Consider the following 23,148-nt stretch of genomic DNA (forward strand, 5'->3'; position numbering starts at 1 on the left):
ACATCCACAACCTTAGAACTTTCATCCTTTGTCCCAGATTTAATGGAGGCATGAACCCACTATCGAGCATAAATACTCCCTCTTGGAGTTACTAGCAAAAACTTGGCCAGAGCCTCTACTAACAACGGAGAGCATGGAAGATCATAAACAACACATAGGTAATAGATTGATAATCAACATAACATAGTATTCTCTATCCATCGGATCCCAATAAACACAACATGTAGCATTACAGATAGATGATCTTGATCATGTTAGGCAGCTCACAAGACCCGACAATGAAGCACATAAGGAGAAGATGACCATCTAGCTACTGCTATGGACCCATAGTCCAGGGGTGAACTAATCACTCATCACTCCGGAGGCGACCATGGCGGTGAAGAGTCCTCCGGGAGATGATTCCCCTCTCCGGCAGGGTGCCGGAGGCGATCTCCTGAATCCCCCGAGATGGGATTGGCGGCGGCGGCGTCTCTGGAAGGTTTTCCGTATCGTGGCTCTCGGTACTGGGGGTTTCGCGACGAAGACTATATGTAGGCGGAAGGGCAGGTCAGGGGGCCACACGAGGGCCCCACACCACAGGCCGGCGCGGCCAAGGCCCAGGCTGTGCCGCCCTGGTGTTTGGCCACCTCGTGGCCCCACTTCGTCTCCTCTTCGGTCTTCTGGAAGCTTCGTGTGAAAATAGGCCCCTGGGCGTTGATTTCGTCCAATTCCGAGAATATTTCCTTACTAGGATTTCTGAAACCAAAAACAGCAGAAAAACAAGCTGGCTCTTCGGCATCTCGTTAATAGGTTAGTGCCGGAAAATGCATAAATATGACATAAAGTGTGCATAAAACATGTAGGTATCATCAATAATGTGGCATGGAACATAAGAAATTATCGATACGTCGGAGACGTATCACTCGACCATAGACAACTTACACCTGTTGCTGCAATAATAATAACTTGCGTTGTAAGTCAGTACAACCTTAATAATAAATGGTTAAAACTTGTCAACCGTGTGAGTGCCCTTGCAAGTACTTACTTTGCGAAGGGGGGAACACATCGGCTGGGTTATGTTTGGGTTATGTTTGCAGAGTATAGAACTGTTAGATTATGTGCTCTCTTATCTATTCTAGCACCTGCAAGTTGTGAGAGTGTCTCTATAGGTTATTAGTGCTTACGCGCTGCCGCTTAACCCCACCATAATGCCTATGACGTTCTCTTGATTCTCTAAGTCCCTTGCGTACCTCAAGTACAAAGGACGACTGGTTGGCGAATGCTTATACGTCTTGAAGTCTTGTTAAGTACGAACCTGTACGTATTGCTGCTTTGGGACATAACCGGGCAGGTATGAAGATCTGTACGATGAAGAACGACGCTAGCGAGGTTACCCTTCCGGCTTGGCCTGGCAGGGTTATGGACACCACTTGATTATCTTCGGGACTCTTAGTCCCATTTGTATTCTTATCCGTACTCGAATGTATTTAGCTTTATGTATGATTTGGATCTTTGTATTGTATCTATTTGTATTCTTGGCTCGTTGGAGCCGTGGTTGTAATATAAGTCCTCTTGTGGGCTCTGTCGTGATTTGTTAATGATTACTACTTGTGATTGATTCCACCCGCATCTCCTGCATGCTTCGGCGTGTACGAGATGCTTCGGCTTGTGATTGATTCCACCGTATCGCGTGCATGCTTCGGCGTGTACGAGACGCTTGGTTGTACGTCTCGATATTGTGTGAATTTTGGCGGGAACGCTTGAATCCGCATAATACCGTTGTTGGGGCGTCACAGCAAGTCAAACTCTAGGAGAGATAATGGCTCTTTGGCCCCACTGACGTGATTCCAATCGTTTTCCAGTAGTTATACGTAACTTTAGCTTAGATGGAAGGTTTTAATATGGCGGCTTACTAGCTTAATATATTATAGTTAAAAAACTCAATTATACTCAACTTACCACGTGATAAACGTGGTAAGCAAAAAAAAAAAAAAAACTATACTCAACTTCAGTCGGTAGTGAATCGATCTCTTCGCTCACTTAAATAATAATTCCATGGTGGGTTTTTATACACAGAGGATTTACCATTCGATCGATCTGCCTATTTAACACCAATACACCGTGAATTGTTTAGGAGTAGCTAGTTTAACACCAAGAGACAGCAGTACTAAAAATACAGAAGGGATGTGTACACAAAGTTTCAGACCAGACGTACGCGTCACTTAGTGAGCATAGATTACAGCATTGCAATCTAGTTTTTTTTTTTTTTTTTTTGAGAGATGCAAGCTAGTTTTAGGTGCATGAGGCGTGTACAAGTTTCCCGCCGAACCGTCCATATCCTACGATCAAATTGTCTTACTTGCTCGCCGGCACGTATCTCCGTTTGGCTAGCAGCAGGAGAGGATTCTTCCTGTACACCGTCAGCCCATTCACCTCCTCGGTATCCACCGCCTCGCCGAGCGGCGCGCTCCAGTCAAAGGAGAAGAGCAAGTTGGCCAGCACCAGCTCCACCACGGCCGTCGCGAAGTGCACGCCGGGGCAGCTCCTCCGCCCGATCCCGAACGGCACGAGCGCGAAGCTGTCGTCGACCCACGGCCTGAAGTCCTTGCCGGCTTCTACCTCGCTGTGCCGCTCGGGGACGAACAGCGCCGCGTCGGGGCCCCACGCGCCGGGGTGCGCGCCGATGGCCTTCGCGTTCACGAGCACCCGCGTCCCCGCCGGTACCTCGCAGCCTTGGACCGTGCACGGCTCGATGGTCTCCCGGGGCACGAGCAGCGGCACCGGCGGGTGCAGCCGCATGGACTCTTTGATGACCAGCTTCAGGTATTCCAGGCCCCGGAGGTCGGGTTCCCGGACCATGTCGCTGCCATCGCCCACGACGCTGCGCACCTCGTGCTGCGCCTTGGCGAGGACGTCCGGGTGGTTGACCAGCTCCGTCATCGTCCATTCCACCGTCGCCGCCGACGTGTCCGTCCCGGCGATGAACATGTCCGTCAGGATGCCTTTGATCTGGTCGCGACTTCCGAAGGTGCCCCCCTGCGCCGGGTCGGCGTGCAGGCGGAGGAGCACGTCGACCAAGTCCTCCTCCTCCTCCTCCTCGTCGGTGGAGGCCGAGGTGCGCTTATTGAGGTGGCTGTCGATGACGCGCTCGTAGAACGCGTCGAGCTGATGGAAGTTCCGCTCCAGGCGCCCCCGCAGGCCGCGGAGCGCGTCTAGCCACCCGAGCCATGGCACGTAATCGGCCACCCAGAAGGCACCCAGCAGGCTCTGCGTCTCCTTGAGGACAGCGCTCGTCTCCAAGCCGCCGTCGTCGCGACCTCCGAAAGCGACTCGCGTCACGATCCTGTTGCTAGTGGCGATAAGCAGCTTGCTCAGATCGACCGGTGCGCCGGCTCCGGACGCGTCTGTCACGGCTGCCACGAGCGCGGCGGCCGCGCCCTCCCTTGCGTTGCGGAACCCGCGCACGCGCGGGGCGCCCAGAAGCTCGGACAGGCACGCACGGCGCGCGGCGCGCCAGAACGTGCCTTCGGTTGGCGCGAAGGAGATGTTCTGCAGGCCGTAGGAGAAGCGAGACGCAGCGTAGAGCGCCGGCCTGCCGGACAGGGCGCGGTCGTTGTGCTGGAACAACGCGCGCGCCGCGTCCGGGGAGGAGACGACGAGCGTCGGCACGGAGCCGAGGCGGAGCAGCATCAGCGGCGCCGCGAGGGAGTTCTGCGGGAGCGCGCCAAGCTGGTGGAGGTTGCCGATGAGGGGCAGACCCCTCGGCCGCGGAAGGGAAGGCGAGGCGGCGCGTTTCTTGGCCGGGGCGAGCAGCTGCTTGAGGACCAGAAGGGTGGCGACGACGACGAGGAGCCATGCGAAGAGCTCGTGAGCTTGGAACGACGCCATGGATGCAAAATTGCTGTCTTTGACCGCCGTTTAAGTTTTGACTTCCGTGTTTGTTCAAGGCGGCTGAACTCGCGAGCTATATATAAAGACTGTAACGGAAGGAATAGCTTTCTGATTTGATAACTCGTACTTACTTTGCCGGCTGGATCAGACTTGATAGGCACTGTTTCATCGGATAGCGGAGTACGCAGGAGTACATAATTCCACCATATCACAAAATTTCAAGTTCATATTCTGACTAATGCATCTAGGATATGAATTTCAGGCTCACATTCAGACTATGCATCTAGGATAGCGGAAGGAATAGCTTTCTGGTTTCTTTTTCTTCTCTCTCATCATCCAGTCTACGCTAGATTTGTGCTAGACTTTGTAGCACGATAGGTACACATTACGTAGATAAGCAGGACCCTTCTATGAAGAATCTTTGACTTATTATACGGTGGATGCCTATTAGGAGCCCGCAGCACGGGAAGTTGGCAGCATCACAAACAGTAAGATCAGGTTGCCCGTAGAATATGTGCAAACTAAGGCTGGCCGTTGCAAGAGCAACTTTTTAATTTGATAACTTATGCCGTTGCCGGCTGGATGACATTTGGCCGGCACTGTTTTGTCGGCTCCTACGTCCTTAATAAGTCACAAATCTAGAAATATACTGTAGTAGGATAGACGATTTGTGTTAGGCTAATTGGATAGATGTCGCTGCAATTCGCTGCAGTATGCAACAGAGGGAGTACATCATTTGATATAGCTTAGTTAGCTAGTAATAAAATTCTACAGAATTCTATAGAGAAAAATGGTCAGGATTAACACGATATATATAGTTCTATCATAACACAAAATTGCAAACTAGATATAGGAAAGATAAATTCGGATATGAATTGTCTCATTCGCCTACTATTACATCACGATGTCTCTTCTTTTTCTCTCTCTCAACGTCTAGACTGAATCTGTGTTAGACTTTTTGTTTTGTCTAGCGAAGTTGTGTTAGACTTTGTGGCATGCAGGTACGCATCACCCAAGTAAAACTAGACTCTATGATGAAAAATGTTGACTTGGTTTGCTGTGGTCCTATGGCTTAGGCATAGGAACACGGCAAGTCGGCAGCACCAAAAACAATAAGATCATGTTCCCATTAGAAAATGTGTAACTAAAGACTGCTCCTTGTTTCATTCGCAAAAAAAAAAAAAAAAGACTGCTCCTTGTTCTGTGGTACTACCTCCGGTCCGTGGATTAAATCCGACCGGAGGGGGTACTTTTCTTCCGCTCCAATATGTAAGCAGTTTTAATATTTGTTCAAGTCAAATATTTTCAGTTTGGTTATGTTTCTAGAAAAGGGTGCACACTAGTTTTTCAATAGGAATTAGTGTCATTGGATCCATCATCAAATATATTTTTCATATTCCACACTAGTTTTTACTTCACTCATCGTCATACTTCTGAAACAGGGAGAATTATATCATTAACTGAGTAGGCAAAACATGCCAAATAGTAAAAGGGGCAAGAACTTAACAGAGAAAGGTACATTTGTAGAGCCCAGTTAGTCACTTTCTACATTAAACCCTAGGAGGCTTTGCTCCGTTTAGATGCAAAATATTTTTGAAGTATTCTTGAAATATCACGGTTTCTAAAAAAACTTTGGTTTTAAATACGTTGAGGTGTTTGGCTACACTAAAATACCACAGTTTTGAAACCATTGTTTTCCAAAAACTGAGTTATTTTCACAGTATTGAAGAAAGAGGAACATAACTCTTTTTCCGAAACACCTTCTACAAAAACTGAAGTATCTGTTGGCCAGGCAGTGAAATACCATAGTCTCCGAATACTTCAGTTATACTTCAACTGAGCTGCCAGCATTTTCATGACATGAAAAGAGAAGGAAAAAAGAAAGAGCTACTGTCGAGGCCTCCCATATAGTTTTCACTCAAATTTGAATTTTTTATACTCCCTCTGGTTCATATTAGTTGACTCAACTTTGTGTAGATACAAATGTATCTAGTCAACAAATGCATCTAGATACATCCCTATCTACACAAAGTTGAATCAATTAATGTGGATCAAAGGGAGTAGTACAATTCAGTAACACCATAACTCAAAACCAAAAGTTGACCCAAAGTGCTGCTGTAATAGTAAAGACAATGAAAGAAAAATTTATGAGGATGGTTCCCCGTTTGAAATTCATGCACAACAATGTGCAGCCTGTGCTCTGTACATGATCACACAGTCTGCAGGACGAACACTGGTAGACTAACAGTTTCTTCTAACTGCAAATGACATTCTCGTACTAACAGATTGGTCACAAATTACTTGCATACATGTCCACTGTTACGTCTATGTATCTGGTGTATATTCTTATGATCTTATCTACAAGGAAAACCCTTAAGGCACAGGGACTCAGAGAGTTCGTACTCACCAGTAATCATTACAGGAGCAGACACCATCTTTGAAATGATGAAATCTATTCCTGTCTCGAACAACGATCTCCCTGTTGTACACCTTCGAGATCAACTTCGTGGCAGAGTGGCAGTCCACGCACACTCTCAGATTCTTCGACAACCGAATTGTTGCACCAGGGCGTGACTTCATCAGGCCAAACGCAATGGCCAGCTTCTCACTGTGATGCGAGACGGATACTTGCTTCTCGTATTCATCAACATCTAGCCTTGCATCAGCTGTATTTGGGATGTACCCAGCCATCTTGATATTTTCGATCACCTCATCAACTTTCTCATATATCTCCCTCAACTGTGGGTGGTGACAGTCTTCAGCAAAGAACTCGAATACTGTCCCATCCAGCTCAATGAGACTGCACCCTGGAATTTTCTCAACCCCTCTCTCCTTCATCTCATTCCGTATCATAGCCGCATCCTTCCATTGTCCCACTGACGCATAGGTGTTCGACAGAAGTATGTAGTTACCACTGTGACAGGGGTCCATTGGGATAATCTGCTTCAGTGCTTCTTCCCCGATTTCAACGTTTTTGTGAACTGTGCAGGCAGAAAGAAGTGCCCTCCAGACTACTGCATTTGGCTCAATTGGCATATTCCTGATAAACTGATATGCCTCATCGATCAAACCAGCCCGCCCCAATAGATCAACCATACAGCCGTAGTGCTCAATCCTTGGAGGGATGCCATAATCCTGGGTCATGCTATCAAAATACCGTCGACCCTCCTCAACTAAGCAGCTGTGGCTGCAAGCCAATAGAACACCAATGAATGTGACATCTGTAGGCTCAATATCAGCCTCACGCATGGATGAGAAGACCTCCAGCGCTTCTCTGCCTCTTCCGTTGCTTGCCATGCCCTTTATCAATGCTGTCCATGTCCAGGAGTTCCTGACAGGCATCGACTCAAATGCCTTGACTGCATCTTCAATGCATCCGCACTTAGCATAAAAGTCCACCAATGCAGTACCAAGAATTACTGTCAGGGGCAACCCCTTCCTCCTTATGTACGAATGCACCCACTTACCTGTCTCAAGTGCACCCAGGACAGCACAAGCAGAGAGCACACTGACCAGGGTTACATCATTCGGGTTCACGTCGGTAGACTGCATCTCACTGAAAATAGTAAGTGCCTCTTGACAGCGGTCAGCCTGAGTGTACCCAGAGATCATCGCGCTCCAAGCAACCACATCCCGAGAGCGCATCCTGTCGAACAACTTCCGCGCCTTATCAAGTTCTCCACACTTGGCAAACATGTCAACCAGTGCAGTCGCTAAGTTTCTGTTCCTCACCATCCCCTTTTCCTCTGCATACGCTCCAATCCACTCACCAAGCTTGGCATCACCTATCCTTCCGCATGCTGTGGCGACACTCACCAATGTGACTTCATCAAATGGCGCATGAACATCAAGCATCCCCTTGAACATCTCCACCACCTCCTTCCATTCTCCATTCTTGACGTAGCCCGCGATCATCGCATTCCATGTAACGACACCCTTCTCTTCCACCGTGTCGAACAGCACCTGTGCCGCCACGACATCTCCACAGCTCGCGTACATATGTATCAAGCTGTGGAGCACGAACCGATCGACCATGAACCCACGCTTGACAGCGTACGCCTGGATGCCACGTCCTGTAGCCAGCGCATACATCCTGGCGCAGGACTTTACGGTGTTGGCGATGGTGTGCTGGTCAGGCCAGACGTCGGCCGCGTCGAGCATTTCGACGAACAGGTGGAGGGCATCCTCCGGATGGCCCGCGCGGAAGAACGCGCGGATAAGGATGTTGTAGGACGGCGTGGAGAGGGGAGGGCGGGGGCCGAGGCGGAACAGGCGGATGGCGTAGGAGAGGTGGGCCGGGGAGGTGACCGGCGACGGTAGCGCGGTGGCCTCGAGGAAGGAGTGGAAGGATTCCGGCGACGTGGTGAGGGCACCGGACTTGAGCAGGGCGGCATGGAGCTGAGGCACGTCGCGAAGCGCCGCCCGGTGAGGTGTACTATGCGTGGGCACGGCCGAGGCGGGGAGAGCCGCCGTCGGGAGGACGGCGGTGGCCATTCGAGTTCACTCGAGCTTAACTGCTTAAGCGCACCAACAACGGCCACTTGCCTTTCTGTACTTATCCAAGCAGCAGCTGTTGATCCCACATGTCATACAGAAAATTCCGTTCTTTTAAACTCCAGATCCCCCTCTTCTCCGAGCCGAGCCAGTAACTACCATGGCTCCCAGTCCACAGCTCCTCGGCCTCCTCGTCGTCCTCCTAGCGTCCGCGCGGGCCGTCTCGGTGTCGCTCCCGGCGCTGCCGCTCTCGACCTCGTCGCGGTGGGTGGTGGGCGCGGACGGGCGGCGCGTGAAGCTGGCCTGCGCGAACTGGGCGTCGCACCTGGAGCCCGTGGCGGCGGAGGGCCTGTCCAGGCGCGGCGTGGGGGACATCGCGGCGCGCGTCGCGGCGATGGGGTTCAACTGCGTCAGGATCACCTGGCCGACCTACCTCGCCACCAACGCCACGCTCTCGTCGCTGCCGCTTCGGTGGTCGCTGCAGCTCCTCGGCTTGCGGGAGTCCGCCGCCGGCGTACGGGTCAACAACCCCGACCTCCTCGACCTGCCTCTCATCGATGTCTTCCGGGTAGGTGGTAGTTACCCAACACTTTAAATAACCGACATTATATCCCTGAAAAGGCCAAGGCTGCGTTCGTCTTATCAGATTCTGACTCTTGCTGTGTTCTAGTCTCCATTTGGCAGCATTACCACTGATTTATCTTTTGAAAGAGCAAGAATGATTAATGGAACATGAATACTTTGAAATGGATGCTTACATAATAGGAGCATCTTCCTACCACCATAAAATTTGGCATATTTTTGCTAGAGTTGGAAATTGGAAGGTTCAGGAGGATGCCAAATTTTACACTTACAATATCTTACAATTAATGCTGCTAAGGTGCCAGATTAGTAAAAAGCTCGCGAATGCATACATTCATTGTGAACTCGACAATACTTTATGTGAATAACAGGAGTAGAATTAAAAGAAAAATCCAGGTTGAACTGACAATTTTGTATTTTCTGAATAAATAATCACTCTGTCTCTGATGGATAAGTAAGAGAACTATATCCCTGCAAGAAAGTGTATGCCATGAAATAATTGATGCTATTCATACTGTTTCGAGTACTAAAATTTGTTGCTTCAGAAGTCCAGATTTGCAAATTAGAGGAATTCTGAATGCAGATAATAAATAATTCATCAGAACCAAGGCTCATCAGTCATGAAAAGAGTCTTTAGGTTGCTTCTGAAGCCCTTCTTTCTTTTATCAATTACAACCATTCACTGCAAATGAAGGATAAACCTTAATGAGAAAATCCGGTCAATTTTGCTATCTCAGGAAATGCTGCCACCGGTAGTTGTTATAGAAGTTTTCTTTCTATACACCCCTGTTCCAAATTGAACAGAGGTATACCTACTAGTCACCAAATTGATGGTCCAATATGAGGGTGCCTTGCAAGTCACAGTGCTCTAGCCAGAACAAACCTTGCTTTGTTGGGTCGTCTATCTGATGGGGATACATGTCAACTTGTTGATTTGGTGAGATGTTACTTTTTCCATATCAGTTCTAGTAATAGGGGAATCTCACGAAAATATATCTAGTTTAGTTGACCTGGTGGTATGCTAAAATGGTCATATACTAGCGGAATCTGTATATTTATTTACTTTGTGACATGGACCCAATACCCAGCTAAACATGAAGTGGAACTAAATAATTATTTTGCTACCAAGGGATAAATGAATTCTGACATGGGCCAAATTTAATAGGAAGTGGTGTCAGCTTTGGCCAACCATAGTATCATGGTCATACTTGATAACCAAATTACGACTCCAGGATGGTGCTGCAGCAGATCCGACGGTAATACCTTCTTTGGAGACAAATACTTCGACCCTGAAGAATGGTTGAAGGGCCTCAGTGCAATGGCAACAATGTTTAAGAGCACAAATAATGTTGTGGGCATGAGCTTGCGGAATGAGCTCCGTGGCCCCTATCAAAATGTTAGTTTGTGGTACAGGTATGTTATTGGGCAAAAGTTCATTTTTATGACTCAGTCACGATTTTTAAAATGCTTTCTATGTCATTCATATTTTGGAAACTTATATTTACAATTTATTCCCATCATAGGTATATGCAACAGGGTGCTGAAGCTGTGCATGCAGCAAACCCTAATGTCCTTGTTATCTTGTCAGGCCTGGATTTTGACAATACTCTCTCCTTTTTGTTCACAAAAAAAGTTGAGCTGTCATTTACTGGAAAGTTAGTGTTCGAGCAGCATTGGTATGGTTTCTCAGATGGTACCAACTGGGATCATCAGAACCAAAATGATGCTTGTGGAGTGTCTGTCGAATCGATAAGAACTAAAGGACTGTTCCTACTTCAGCAAGGCTGGCCTCTGTTTTTCTCTGAGATTGGGTTTGACATGTCTGGCACACATACTTCTGACAATCGTTATCTCACGTGCTTCTTAAGCGTGGCAGCTGAAATGGATTTGGACTGGGCTATTTGGGCTCTGCAAGGGAGTTACTACATCAGAGAGGGTATTCTAGCTTATGATGAAACATACGGATTGCTATCATGGGATTGGTGTACAGCAAGAAACCCTAGCTTCATTAAAAGGATCAATCCTCTGCAGTCACCATTTCAAGGTTTGCACTTTATCTATCTCAGTACTCTTACCTAGCAACACGGTACGACAAAGAGGATATAGTGATATTTGGTTTATATTTTTTTATAAATCCTTCTTTTGCTGAAATAAAACATAAGCCTTCCATTCTTTGGATTGGGCAATGTCGTCTTGAAGACTTAAACAGAATAATGCTCTAGCTATTGAATTGTTTCCCAAAAGATGGTGACATGGATATCAATTTAGGATCATTTACCAGTATGTGTGCATTGTTTTAATCCCTTTGTTGCAACACGTAACTTCTAGGAAAATACTGATAAATCTTATAGGCAAGCTGATATGCTAGACAATAAGGAAAATGAACTCCATGCATTGTAAAAATGCACTACACCGTTTCGTTTTGCCGACTAAAATTTACTATATTTTGATAGTGGCAAGCTGTACTGAATTCATCATGTTACTCCATAATAACGGAAATATATTTATGCTCCAGGTCCTGGTCTACCGAACAGTAAAAAACCGTACAACGTGATATTTCATCTTCTAACCGGTCTCTGTGTGTTGGTGAAATCTGCAAATTCACTTAAGTTGGGTCCATGTGACGAATCAAACGCTTGGAACTACACCTCAACATCTGAGCTAATACTGAAGCACACTGGACAGTGTGTCGAGGCAAAGTCTGTGGGTGATACTGCAAAGCTTGGGGCAGGTTGTGGAAAATCCTGTTCAAAGTGGCAGCTAATATCGAACTCAAGTATGCATGTTTCGACTGAACTCACTAAAAATGGGACTAGAGTATGCTTGGATGCCAGCCCTGACGGTGTCATCATGACAAATCCCTGCAAGTGCCTAAGCGAAGATCCATATTGCAATCCTGAGAGTCAATGGTTCAAAGTTATACTAAGCAGTAGAGGTATACCAGCTGAGGCCTCCATTTTGCAGCTGCCGTCTGTTGGACCCTGGCCTGCAACATCAAGTTCATCATGGTAGTAATCTGAAGACAACACGTTTGGATATACCCAAGGACCAGCTGTTCAAGCCAATTGGAAATGGACGACTTTAGTTTTACAGTCTGTGAGTTATACGCAAGATGTCTGCAAGCTCACTTACTCCAGTGTGTGTATTGTATTACCGTGTTAAAAAATGACATGAGGCTGCTCTTACGCCATTGAGTACAGAATAAACCACAGATAATAAATGTAATCTTATGGAATACTCCCTATGTACTCGGATTCCACAAGAAAATACTACCTATGTCCATATCCATAAATAGATGTTTTAAAGGTTGAATATTTGAGCAAATATCCATATGAAATAAGCCGTATAAGTAATTGATAAATCATGACTACGAAAATAACAAATAAACTAATCGTGCAGACTAGTAAGATAGATGAACAGATAACTTCTAAACAAGACAAACCGATCGCATCTACCATAAAAACTAGAAGAAGAAACTCTAACAGAAACTGAAAGAGAAACGACAAGATCACATACTTCACAGCAGCGTCGTTGTCGCCCATGTTAAGATTGCCGAAGAAGTCGCTGAGATCCGGGAAGAAGTTGTCGGTGTGGAGGAACTCGTCATCCGATGACGACGTCGTGATACCAGTAGTCGCGCCGGAGCGCTCCCCAAAAACCTGATTGCCCTCACCCGTACAAGTTCACGAGAGGTAGGGTTCCGGAGGCCTACTGTCCCGGCAGTCGGTGCACGCCGACGGACGGGATGAGGAAGAAGAAGGCGGCGGCACAATGAACTGGAAACAAGTAGTCGCGTATGCGCCTGGTAGTGGCGGTTAGGGTTGAGCAGAGTCTTATATAGTGCGGTTTGGGAAGGTCGTGGGACGCAGCCCACGTCCGAGTCGGCACAGCCACGATCCAGAAAAGCCGGAAGCTGAGTAACGCGTCCGTTAATGACTCAAAATTGATTACACAATAAATTTCCCGGACAGCAAAAAGATAAGCTCGGCTCGGCGAGATTCCCGCAACCCGCGGCGCGGCGCGTCGTGATGAGGCGAGGCGGGCAGAGGAGGAGTGCGCGAGGGCTCTCTCTCTTCTCACTCACTTACTAGGACTAGAACAACCCACCTTATATACCACTCCGACTCTTTCCGAACTAGTAATGTGGGACCAAACTTTAGCCCAACTAGTGATGCCACTGATTTTTGAAATGGGCCATGTGAGTTTCAGAATTTGATAATGGATCATGGACCAAAGACCAAATGCCCAAAATTCCAGCATTAAATTTGTTTAAAATTGGATATTAAATTATGTACAACTGCATTCTCAAAGAGATATAGGGAAGCTCGCACCTACTTGACTTTACTTAACCATTCTCGAGGCAGCAAAAGATCTGTCCAAGTTACACGTGGTCCCACATGTCATGCTACCATCATGTCCGTTTAAACTGCGGCCTCTGTAGTCTCCACTCCAAGTCCCAGCACCAGTAGGACAGTATGGCTTCTTCCTCTCCCACTACGCTGCTCCTCGGCCTCCTCGTCGTCCTCCTAGCGTCCGTGCGCGCCATCTCAATCTCGCTCCCGGCGCTGCCGCTCTCAACCTCGTCGCGCTGGGTGGTGGACGCGGACGGGCGGCGCGTGAAGCTGGCTTGCGCGAACTGGGCGTCGCACCTAGAGCCCGTGGCGGCAGAGGGCCTGTCCCGGCGCGGCGTGGGGGACATCGCGGCGCGCATCGTGGCGATGGGGTTCAACTGCGTCAGGCTCACCTGGCCGACCTACCTCGCCACCAACGCCACGCTCTCGTCGCTGCCGCTGCGATGGTCGCTGGAGATCCTCGGCTTGCGTGAGTCCGCCGCCGGCGTACGGGTCAACAACCCCGCACTCCTCGACCTGCCCCTCATCCATGTGTTCCGGGTAGGTGGTTCCTATCGAACACTTTAAAATAACCGACATTATCCCTGAAAATCCCAACATTTTGTTCGTTTTATCAACTATGAATACTTTGAAAGGCATGCTGAGCATCTTACTGCCATCATAAAATGTGCAACTATTTTCTTGTTTTGGGAATTGTTGCTAGAAGTGCCAGATTAGTCGTGAACTCGACAATGCATACATATTAATGAACTCGACAACAGTGTATGGAGAAGTAGCATTAACATATTGTTCACATTGAACTGACAATTTTATACTCCATCCATTCTAGTATATTAGTTGAGGCTATCAGTCAGCAGAGTCTTTAGGGTATCCTTCTTTCTTTTATTAATCAGAACCATCAACTCCAAGCTGAAGGATAGATCTTAATAGTAAGGAAATCTGATCGATTTTGTTATCTAAGGAAATGCCACCTCTAGTTGTTATAAGTTATTTTTTTCTAATAGAAATTCACCTATGCTTAGCTGAACAGAGATATACCTACTAGTCACGAAATTGATGGTCCAATATGAGAGTGCCTTGTAACTTGTAAGTCAGAGTCCTATAGCAAGCACAAATCTTGCTTTGTTGGATCGTCTGTATGATGGGGATACATGGCAACTGGTAGATTAGTTGAGATGGTGCCTTTTTAAAAATCGGATCTAGTCAGTGGGCAACCTCTCGAAGAGGTATCTAGTTCGTTGACAAATGGAGCTGTATGTTTACCTTATGACATGGACCCAATATTAACATGAACGCTACATAATTATTTTTCTACCATGGGATATATTAATCATGATTTTCCTTCTGACATGTCCCAAATTTAATAGGAAGTGGTGTCAGCTTTGGCCAGCAACAATATTATGGTCATACTTGATAACCAAATAACAACTCCAGGATGGTGCTGCAGCGGATCCGATGGCAATGCTTTCTTTGGAGACAAATACTTTAACCCTGGAGAATGGTTGAAGGGCCTCACTGTAATGGCAACAATGTTTAGGAACACAAAGAATGTTGTGGGCATGAGCTTGCGGAATGAGCTCCGTGGCCCCCATCAAAATGTTAGCTTGTGGTATAGGTATGTCACTGGGCAGATGTTCTTTTCATGAGTCATGATTTCCAAAAGTCTTTTCTATGTAATTGATGGTCGGAAACTTAAGTAATTGATTTCCAAAAGAACATCTGCCCAGTGACATACCTATACCACAAGCTAACATTTTGATGGGGGCCACGGAGCTCATTCCGCAAGCTCATGCCCACAACATTCTTTGTGTTCCTAAACATTGTTGCCATTACAGTGAGGCCCTTCAACCATTCTCCAGGGTTAAAGTATTTGTCTCCAAAGAAAGCATTGCCATCGGATCCGCTGCAGCACCATCCTGGAGTTGTTATTTGGTTATCAAGTATGACCATAATATTGTTGCTGGCCAAAGCTGACACCACTTCCTATTAAATTTGGGACATGTCAGAAGGAAAATCATGATTAATATATCCCATGGTAGAAAAATAATTATGTAGCGTTCATGTTAATATTGGGTCCATGTCATAAGGTAAACATACAGCTCCATTTGTCAACGAACTAGATACCTCTTCGAGAGGTTGCCCACTGACTAGATCCGATTTTTAAAAAGGCACCATCTCAACTAATCTACCAGGTTGCTGTGTATGGTGCTGCCCAAGACGCTTTTAAGGCTGACTTTTTACGTGAGGTGGTAAATCTCGCAAAGGATAATCCGTATCCGATTTTAATCGGAGGGGATTTCAATTTGCTGAGATTTCCTCATGAGAAGAGCAAAGGCCCTTTCGTTGGACATTGGCCTTTCTTGTTTAATGCTGTCATTGATAGCTTAGATTTAAGAGAGGTATTCATGTCCGGTCGACAGTTTACTTGGGCCAACAGCTTGCCTGAGCCCACATACGAGAAACTAGATCGTGTGTTGATGGATACCGAATGGGAGAATCAATATCCTATGGTGTCCGTCCGCGCTCTAGAACGTATTGAAAAATTGTCTGACCATGCTCCTATCCTTCTAACCACGGGGAATCCGCGACCTGTTTGTAAACGGCCGTTCAAATTTGAACTAGGTTGGTTACAACGAGATGGATTTCATGAGATGGTTAAGAGGGTTTGGGAAAGACCAGTCGGGGGCAACAATCCGATTTCGAGATGGAATAACAAAATGCGCGCTATGCGTAAACATCTCGCGGGTTGGGCTGCCCATACGGCTGGTATTCTTAAAAAAGAAAAGCTTCACCTTTCAAAAGTGATCGATGATCTAGAGGCCCTAGCGGAAGTGCGACCGTTATCCACGCAAGAGATTGACCTTAAGAATCAATCCAATGCGCAGATGGCGAGCCTTCTTCGCGAAGAGGAACTCAAATGGTATCAACGATCCAAGGCCCAATTCATTTTGCAAGGGGATTCGAATACACGATATTTTCATGGCTTAGCCAATGGAAGACATCGGAAAAAACATATTCATTCTCTTATCCAAGATGAAGGGGTCATTGAAGGGCACGAGCAACTCAAATCATACATCACTAATTATTATAAGGATCTGTTTGGACCTCCGGAGGAAAGTTCTTTCTCCCTTAATGAGAGCCGAACGGAAGATATACCTCAAGTTTCTCCAGAAGAAAATGGTCTCTTAACCGCACCTTATTCTGAGGATGAGGTTAAGAAGGCAATTTTCCAGATGGAATGTAATAAAGCACCGGGTCCAGATGGTTTCCCAGCGGAGTTTTACCAAACTTTCTGGGATACTATTAAATTGGATCTTCTAGATTTGTTCAGTGATCTTCACACAGGACAACTAGAACTATTTCGTCTAAATTTTGGTGAAGTAATTTTGTTACCGAAGGTTAATGAGGCAGAAAGGATTCAACAATATAGACCTATTTGCCTCTTAAACGTCAGTTTCAAGATTTTCACGAAAGTGGCCACCATTAGACTTAATACGGTTGCGGATCATGTTGTCCAACCTTCTCAGACTGCTTTCATGCAAGGAAGGAACATTCTTGATGGAGTGGCAGTTCTGCATGAGACGGTACATGAGATGCATTCCAAGAAACTTAATGGGGTTATTTTAAAATTAGATTTTGAAAAGGCTTATGATAAGGTCAAATGGTCTTTCCTACAACAGACACTCAGGATGAAAGGTTTTTCTCCTGAGTGGCGTGCTCTTATTCACGATTTTGTGTATGGAGGTAGCGTGGCAATTAGGGTCAATGATGACACCGGCCACTATTTCCAAACACGCAAAGGGTTACGCCAAGGAGATCCGCTATCACCAATGTTATTCAACATTGTAGCAGATATGCTGGCAATACTCTTAGAGCGCGCCAAGTCTGATGGTCAAATTGAGGGTGTGATCCCACATTTGGTTGATGGGGGTCTATCTATCCTTCAATACGCCGATGACACAATTCTTTTTATGGATCATGATCTCGAAAAAGCTCGTAATCTCAAATTAATTTTAGCAGCTTTCGAGCAGTTGTCGGGATTGAAAATTAACTTCCATAAAAGTGAATTGTTCTGTTTCGGTGATGCCCAAAACGATATGACTCAATATACAGAGTTGTTTGGTTGCGGGCAAGGCCATTTTCCTATTCGGTATTTGGGTATTCCGATTCACTATCGGAGACTTACACTTGCTGAATGGAAGATTGTGGAAGAAAGATTACAGAAACGCCTTAGTAGTTGGAAAGGTAAATTGTTGTCCCTAGGAGGAAGATTGGTACTCATTAACTCGGTACTAACTAATATGGTACTGTATATGTTATCATTCTTTCTTCTGCCGAAAGGAATTCTGCATAAACTCGATTATTATCGATCCAGATTCTTTTGGCAAGGGGACAGCGAGAAAAAGAAATATCGATTGGTTAAATGGAGTATAGTGTGTAGTCCTAAAGATCAAGGCGGACTTGGAATTCATGACCTGGAGGTTAAGAATTCTGCTCTGCTAGGTAAATGGCTTTTTAAGCTTCTTACTGAGAATGGGACTTGGCAAACTATTCTTCGGAGAAAGTATATTGGCTCGAAGACGCTCTCCCAAGTGGTTTGGAAACCCGGGGACTCTCACTTCTGGGCTGGTCTCATGGCGACGAAAAATATTTTCTTTCGTCATGGTACTTTTTCTATTAAGAATGGAGCACAGATACGTTTCTGGGAAGATGTTTGGCTGGACAATGCTTCCCTGAGTGAACAATATCCTGCTTTGTATAGTATTGTTCGTCGCAAAGGTGATACCATTGCTACCGTTATGGCTACCTCACCACCGAATGTGACGTTCAGAAGGGTTTTACTTGGACAAAGGCTAACAGCATGGAATACTCTAGTTCAACGATTGGGTGATATTCATTTATCTCCTGAACCGGATGAATTTAGATGGAATCTTCATGTAGATGGCTCTTTCTCAGTCAAATCTCTATACAATGCAATCCTTCATTCTGATTTACCAGTTGATAATAATAAGAAAATTTGGAAGATGAAGATACCATTAAAAATAAAGATTTTTGGATGGTACCTTCGTCGAGGAGTTATTCTCACTAAAGATAATCTTGTTAAGCGGAATTGGCACGGAAGTTCGCGGTGTGTTTTCTGTCATCATGATGAAACCATCAAACACCTATTCTTCCAATGCAGTTTTGCGAAATCTATATGGTCAGTCATCCAAGTAGCGTCTACCCTGTATCCCCCGACTAGTGTGGCAAATGTCTTTGGCAATTGGCTTCACGGTGTCGATTCAAGGTTTAAGTTGCTTCTTAGGGTGGGGGCGCTAGCAGTTATCTGGGCGCTATGGCTAAGTAGAAATGACAAGATTTTTAACGATAAAAACTGTTCTTTGTTGCAGGTCATCTACAGATGTACAGGTATTCTCCGTTCATGGTTACCTCTTCAGCGGGCGGAGAATCGAGACCTATTTACGGAGGTCTGTACACGGTTGGAGGCTACGGCGAGGGATACTTTTTCCCTACATGGGTGGCAGCATAGTCTACGGATTGCAGCTCCACCCTCTCCTTAGGCGCTCTACAGTTCATCGTTTCGAGATGTTTTTCGCCTTTTTTTATGTTTTGTTCGTTCTGGAGACTTGAACAGCTGTGTGCATCCTGGTTATGCAGAGGCTGGATGTAATTGCTTTTCAGAAAGTAATAAAGCATCCTTTATCGAAAAAAATATGCAACAGGGTGCTGAAGCTGTGCATGCAGCGAACCCTAATGTCCTTGTTATTTTGTCGGGCCTAGATTATGACCTCGATCTGTCATTTTTGTTCGCAAAGCAAGTTCAGCTGTCGTTTACGGGGAAGTTGGTGTTCGAGCAGCATTGGTATAGTTTTTCAGATGACACCGATTGGGAACACCGGAATCAAAATGATGCTTGTGGAGTGGCTGTCGAATCCCTAAGGACCAAAGGACTGTTCCTAGATCAACAAGGCTGGCCGTTATTTTTTTCTGAGATTGGTTTTGACATGTCCGAAACACATACTTCTGACAATCGTTATCTTACGTGCTTCTTAAGCATAGCTGCTGACATGGATTTGGACTGGGCAGTTTGGGCTCTGCAAGGGAGTTACTATATCAGAGAGGGTGTTCTAGCTTACGATGAATCATATGGATTGCTATCATGGGATTGGTGCACAGCAAGAAACCCCAGTTTCATTAAAAGGATCAATTCTCTGCAATCACCATTTCAAGGTTTGCACTTTACCCATCTCAGTACCCTTACCAAGAAACATTGTAAGAACAAGAATATGTAGCGATATCTGTTTTACAGTTTTAAATCTTTCCTTTTCTGAACTCAAACATAAGGCCCTTTTTCACAAATACATAAGTGCTTCATTTTGGATTCGAATAACGTTCTAGCTTTTGAATTTTTCCCCAAAATTAGATTGCATGGATATCAATTTAGAATAGTCTACCACTTTGGATGCACTGATTTAACCCTTGCAAAATAATTGTAATATGTAACTTTTAAGATAGCACTGGTAAAACGTATAAACAAGATGATATATATGCTCAAAATGAACAAAAATGAATGCCATACATTGTAAAAATTCGCTAAACGCTGTCCTTTTGCCAACCAAAATGCACTACACTTTGATAGTAACAATATGAACTGAATTTCAGAGAAAGGCCCTGGATCTTATTGGCTTTTTTTTGAAATGGGGAAGCCCTAGCCTCTACATCAATCGATGCATACAGCTCGTTAATGCATTACTAACGATCAGTTTTACAAAGTGTTACAAATCACGGATCATTCAAAGTCTCTACATTAATAAGCCATTTAAACATGACAAGAAACACAAGGCGCCACAAGATATTCATGCAAGACGCCTCTCAGACCGCCAACCGCACCGGCTGTATAAATCCCGTGCTACCTTCGCCAAGCGCGGTTGCACCAAATATCTATACACGGGCAAGCATCTGCCGGCTGGAGATAGGATCACATATGGATCCAGTGCGTAACCAAAGGAATAATTGCAGAAATGGTGGAAAATTTCTTCTGTTAAAAATAAAATCGTTACAGACAGTCCAAATAGCCCATAATAAAGCATACACCTCCTCCAGTCCTTTATCTTTATTTGCAACACCATTTAACCAATTGCCGAATAAATTTGTAATATTCACCAGTAGAGGAATATTGAAAGTCATAAAACAATACGCCAAAAATAGATGTTGTATTGTCACATCTTGATCACAAAAGCAACATTTAGAGCAGCCCTATCAATTCCGTTTGATAAGATTATCTTTTGTGAGAATCACCTTCTTATGAAACCATTTATTAAGCAAACTTTTATTTTTTATTCTAGAACCTCCACCCCAAGACCTCGTTGATCTTTGGGTCTACAAATGATATTCCATTTAAATAGCCTGTATTTTTTCTTGTGTCCATCACTTTGCTAAGAGAATCGGATCTAAAAAAGTATAATCTCCATCTCTTGCTTGATCTTATTGGCTAGCACCAAAATGCCACACTTCTCTCTTAATTAAAATAAAATGAAATAAAAAACAATTTGGTTCCTCCCCCATTGATCTAGTTTTTATGTACTGGATTTCTTTAAGTTACTCCTAATAATGGAAATGTATTTATACTCCAGGTCCTGGTCTACCGAACAGTCAAGAACCGTTCAACGTAATATTTCATCTTCTAACTGGGCTCTGTGTGTTGGTGAAATCTGGCAATTCACTCGAGCTGGGTTCATGTGATGAATCAAACGCTTGGAACTACACCTCAACATCTGAGCTAGTACTGAAGAACACTGGACAATGCCTTGAGGCGAAGTCTGTGGGTGATATTGCAAAGGTTCGGAGTGGTTACGCCAAACCATGTTCAAAGTGGCAGCTAATATCAAATTCAAGAATGCATGTTTCGACTGAACTCCCAAAAAATGGGACCAGAGTGTGTTTGGATGCCGGCCCTGAAGGTGTCATCACAACAAATGAGTGCAAGTGCCTGACTGAAGATCCATCCTGCAATCCTGAGAGCCAATGGTTCAAAGTTATATTAAGCAGTAGAGGTATACCAGGTGAGACCGCCTCCATTTTGCAGCTGCCGTCGCTTGGACCCTGGCCTGCAGCATCAAGTTGATTGATGGTAGTAATTTGGAAACAGCACGTTTGGATCTATTCAAGGATGATCGGACAAAGTTTTTCAATCTAATTGCATTGGACGACTGTAATATTACGATCTAGGACATTATGCAGCAAGATATCTGCAAGTTCCCTTACACCATTGTGTATAATGTATCGCAATTTGATAACAAATGTTGCTCTTACGTCATTGAGTGTGTACCTCACCATCCTATGATTCCACAGTCCTCTTTTGCAGGGGGTGTATGCCGACCTCGTCGACACGGATAAGGCGCCGCACAGCCCCCAGGCAGGTGGTTGGCCGGCCCACCATTCCCCCACCTTTTTTTTTCTGTTCTATGTTTTTTGTTCTCCAAATGCTGATTCTTTAAGAATCTGACTAATCTAAATATTTTCAAAATTTGAATATTTCAAAATTTGAACATTTTTTGAACTTAAATTTTTTGATATTGAACATTTCTTTCATATTTTTGATATTTTTTTTGAAATTTAAACACTTTTCGTATTTGAATATTTTTCAAATATGAACATTTTTCGAATACAAACAATTTTTTTATTTAAACATTTTTCAAATTTGAACGCTTTTCCAATTTAAACATTTTCAAATTTGAACATGTTTAAATACGAACTATTTTCAAATTTTGAACATTTTCCGAATTTGAACAAAAAAGAAGGATAAACAAAAAAGAAATAAAAGGAAAACAGAAAAAGAAAAAGAAAAAAAAGAAAACCAAAATGGGCCAGGCCTAGTACCCGACCAGGATGTGTGGTGCCTGTTAGGCACCGACCTGGTCAGTGTATAGGATTGACAGCTTTTGCACCCTTGTGGGTAGGGTTTTATTGGCAAATCCCTATTTATCGTTCGTTGCGGGAATACGCTCCGCACGCACGGGGTGGCAACTTGGCCGTGGCCCATCAACACTGAGGGAGCGAGTGATTGTTCGGTTTTGCCGGTTTTAAGTAGGGGTGGGCGTTCAGTCATAACTAACAATTCAATCTTTGTATTTCGGTCTATTTTAAATTTGGTCATCTATATAAATGAAGAACAAATTATACTTGTTACTTTTACTACCTGACAAATTGGGGTACCCAATAATTCGGGTTTGGGTTTGGTCATGACCGAACAGTGTGGTCGATATTGTCAACACAAAAATTCAAAGATATTTAGTAAAAAATGGCAGTATGTTACCTGTATTTTGGATTTTTTGCAATGCATATGTTGTTATTAATTAGTGAAATAAATGTTCCTAAATGCCAAAGAAAAATAAATCGACGCTATACATGTTTGATCAATATACAACACTACCACAATTCATGCACATCACACAATTCTGGTGTATGGGGCGGTCACACGTATTGTTTGGCCAGGTCGATCTATTCGGTTATTAGGAACTAATGACCAAATTGACCAATCTAAATCCGGTCAAAGTTATCTACCCAATTGTTTGATCGGTCTTTTCGGTGTCAGTCTATTCGGTTCGGTCTCACTCTTTTCGGTTATCGGTTTTTATGCCCACCCTTGGTTTTGAAAACCCTTATGGGTGGTTCCGGTCAGCCTTTCTTTGGTTTTTATTTTGTTTCCATTGGTTTTCCTTTCCCTTTTCTTTTTCTGTTTTTCCTTTTTGATTTTTTTGTTTTTATTTTTTTGATTTTTCCTTTATCTATTTTTCTTGTTTGAACATTGTAAAATTTGAATAATTTTAAAATTCATTTTGAATAATTT

General features: G+C 44.7%; 4 protein-coding genes across 4 annotated transcripts; 2 read left to right on the forward strand and 2 right to left on the reverse strand.

Annotated features, from left to right (window-relative positions):
* Positions 1-1,986: 1,986 nt before the first annotated feature.
* Positions 1,987-3,908, reverse strand: LOC127335274 (cytochrome P450 71A9). The gene has a single exon (XM_051361895.2). The coding sequence runs from the start codon at positions 3,865-3,867 to the stop codon at positions 2,335-2,337; it is 1,533 nt and encodes a 510-aa protein (XP_051217855.1). The 5' UTR covers positions 3,868-3,908; the 3' UTR covers positions 1,987-2,334.
* Positions 3,909-5,991: 2,083 nt separating this feature from the next.
* LOC127335275 (pentatricopeptide repeat-containing protein At5g48910-like) lies at positions 5,992-8,446 on the reverse strand. The gene has a single exon (XM_051361896.2). The coding sequence runs from the start codon at positions 8,362-8,364 to the stop codon at positions 6,274-6,276; it is 2,091 nt and encodes a 696-aa protein (XP_051217856.1). The 5' UTR covers positions 8,365-8,446; the 3' UTR covers positions 5,992-6,273.
* A 46-nt stretch (positions 8,447-8,492) lies between these two features.
* LOC127335277 (glycosyl hydrolase 5 family protein) lies at positions 8,493-12,183 on the forward strand. Its single transcript, XM_051361897.2, has 4 exons — positions 8,493-8,932; positions 10,112-10,359; positions 10,470-10,990; positions 11,462-12,183. Exons 1-4 carry the CDS (start codon positions 8,525-8,527, stop codon positions 11,956-11,958), a joined length of 1,674 nt encoding a protein of 557 aa, XP_051217857.1. The 5' UTR covers positions 8,493-8,524; the 3' UTR covers positions 11,959-12,183.
* A 1,158-nt stretch (positions 12,184-13,341) lies between these two features.
* Positions 13,342-21,563, forward strand: LOC127335278 (glycosyl hydrolase 5 family protein). The gene is made up of 4 exons (XM_051361898.2): positions 13,342-13,838; positions 14,666-14,915; positions 19,011-19,529; positions 20,933-21,563. The coding sequence occupies exons 1-4, from the start codon at positions 13,422-13,424 to the stop codon at positions 21,421-21,423; spliced, it is 1,677 nt and encodes a 558-aa protein (XP_051217858.1). The 5' UTR covers positions 13,342-13,421; the 3' UTR covers positions 21,424-21,563.
* Positions 21,564-23,148: the final 1,585 nt, after the last annotated feature.

This window comes from Lolium perenne, chromosome 2 (assembly GCF_019359855.2).
Source record: "Lolium perenne isolate Kyuss_39 chromosome 2, Kyuss_2.0, whole genome shotgun sequence".
NCBI lineage: Eukaryota > Viridiplantae > Streptophyta > Magnoliopsida > Poales > Poaceae > Lolium > Lolium perenne.

What these genes read in the sequence shown, in the direction of transcription:
- LOC127335277 (XM_051361897.2), top strand. Translation starts at nt 8,525, where the DNA reads ATGGCTCCCAGTCCACAGCTCCTCGGCCTCCTCGTCGTCCTCCTAGCG. An exon ending in CTCTCATCGATGTCTTCCGG is followed by an intron (nt 8,933 to 10,111) that starts GTAGGTGGTAGT and finishes CAAATTTAATAG; the next exon opens with GAAGTGGTGTCAGCTTTGGC. An exon ending in AATGTTAGTTTGTGGTACAG is followed by an intron (nt 10,360 to 10,469) that starts GTATGTTATTGG and finishes TTCCCATCATAG; the next exon opens with GTATATGCAACAGGGTGCTG.
- LOC127335274 (XM_051361895.2), bottom strand. Translation starts at nt 3,867, where the DNA reads ATGGCGTCGTTCCAAGCTCACGAGCTCTTCGCATGGCTCCTCGTCGTC.
- LOC127335278 (XM_051361898.2), top strand. Translation starts at nt 13,422, where the DNA reads ATGGCTTCTTCCTCTCCCACTACGCTGCTCCTCGGCCTCCTCGTCGTC. An exon ending in CCCTCATCCATGTGTTCCGG is followed by an intron (nt 13,839 to 14,665) that starts GTAGGTGGTTCC and finishes CAAATTTAATAG; the next exon opens with GAAGTGGTGTCAGCTTTGGC. An exon ending in TGTTAGCTTGTGGTATAGGT is followed by an intron (nt 14,916 to 19,010) that starts ATGTCACTGGGC and finishes TTATCGAAAAAA; the next exon opens with ATATGCAACAGGGTGCTGAA.
- LOC127335275 (XM_051361896.2), bottom strand. Translation starts at nt 8,364, where the DNA reads ATGGCCACCGCCGTCCTCCCGACGGCGGCTCTCCCCGCCTCGGCCGTG.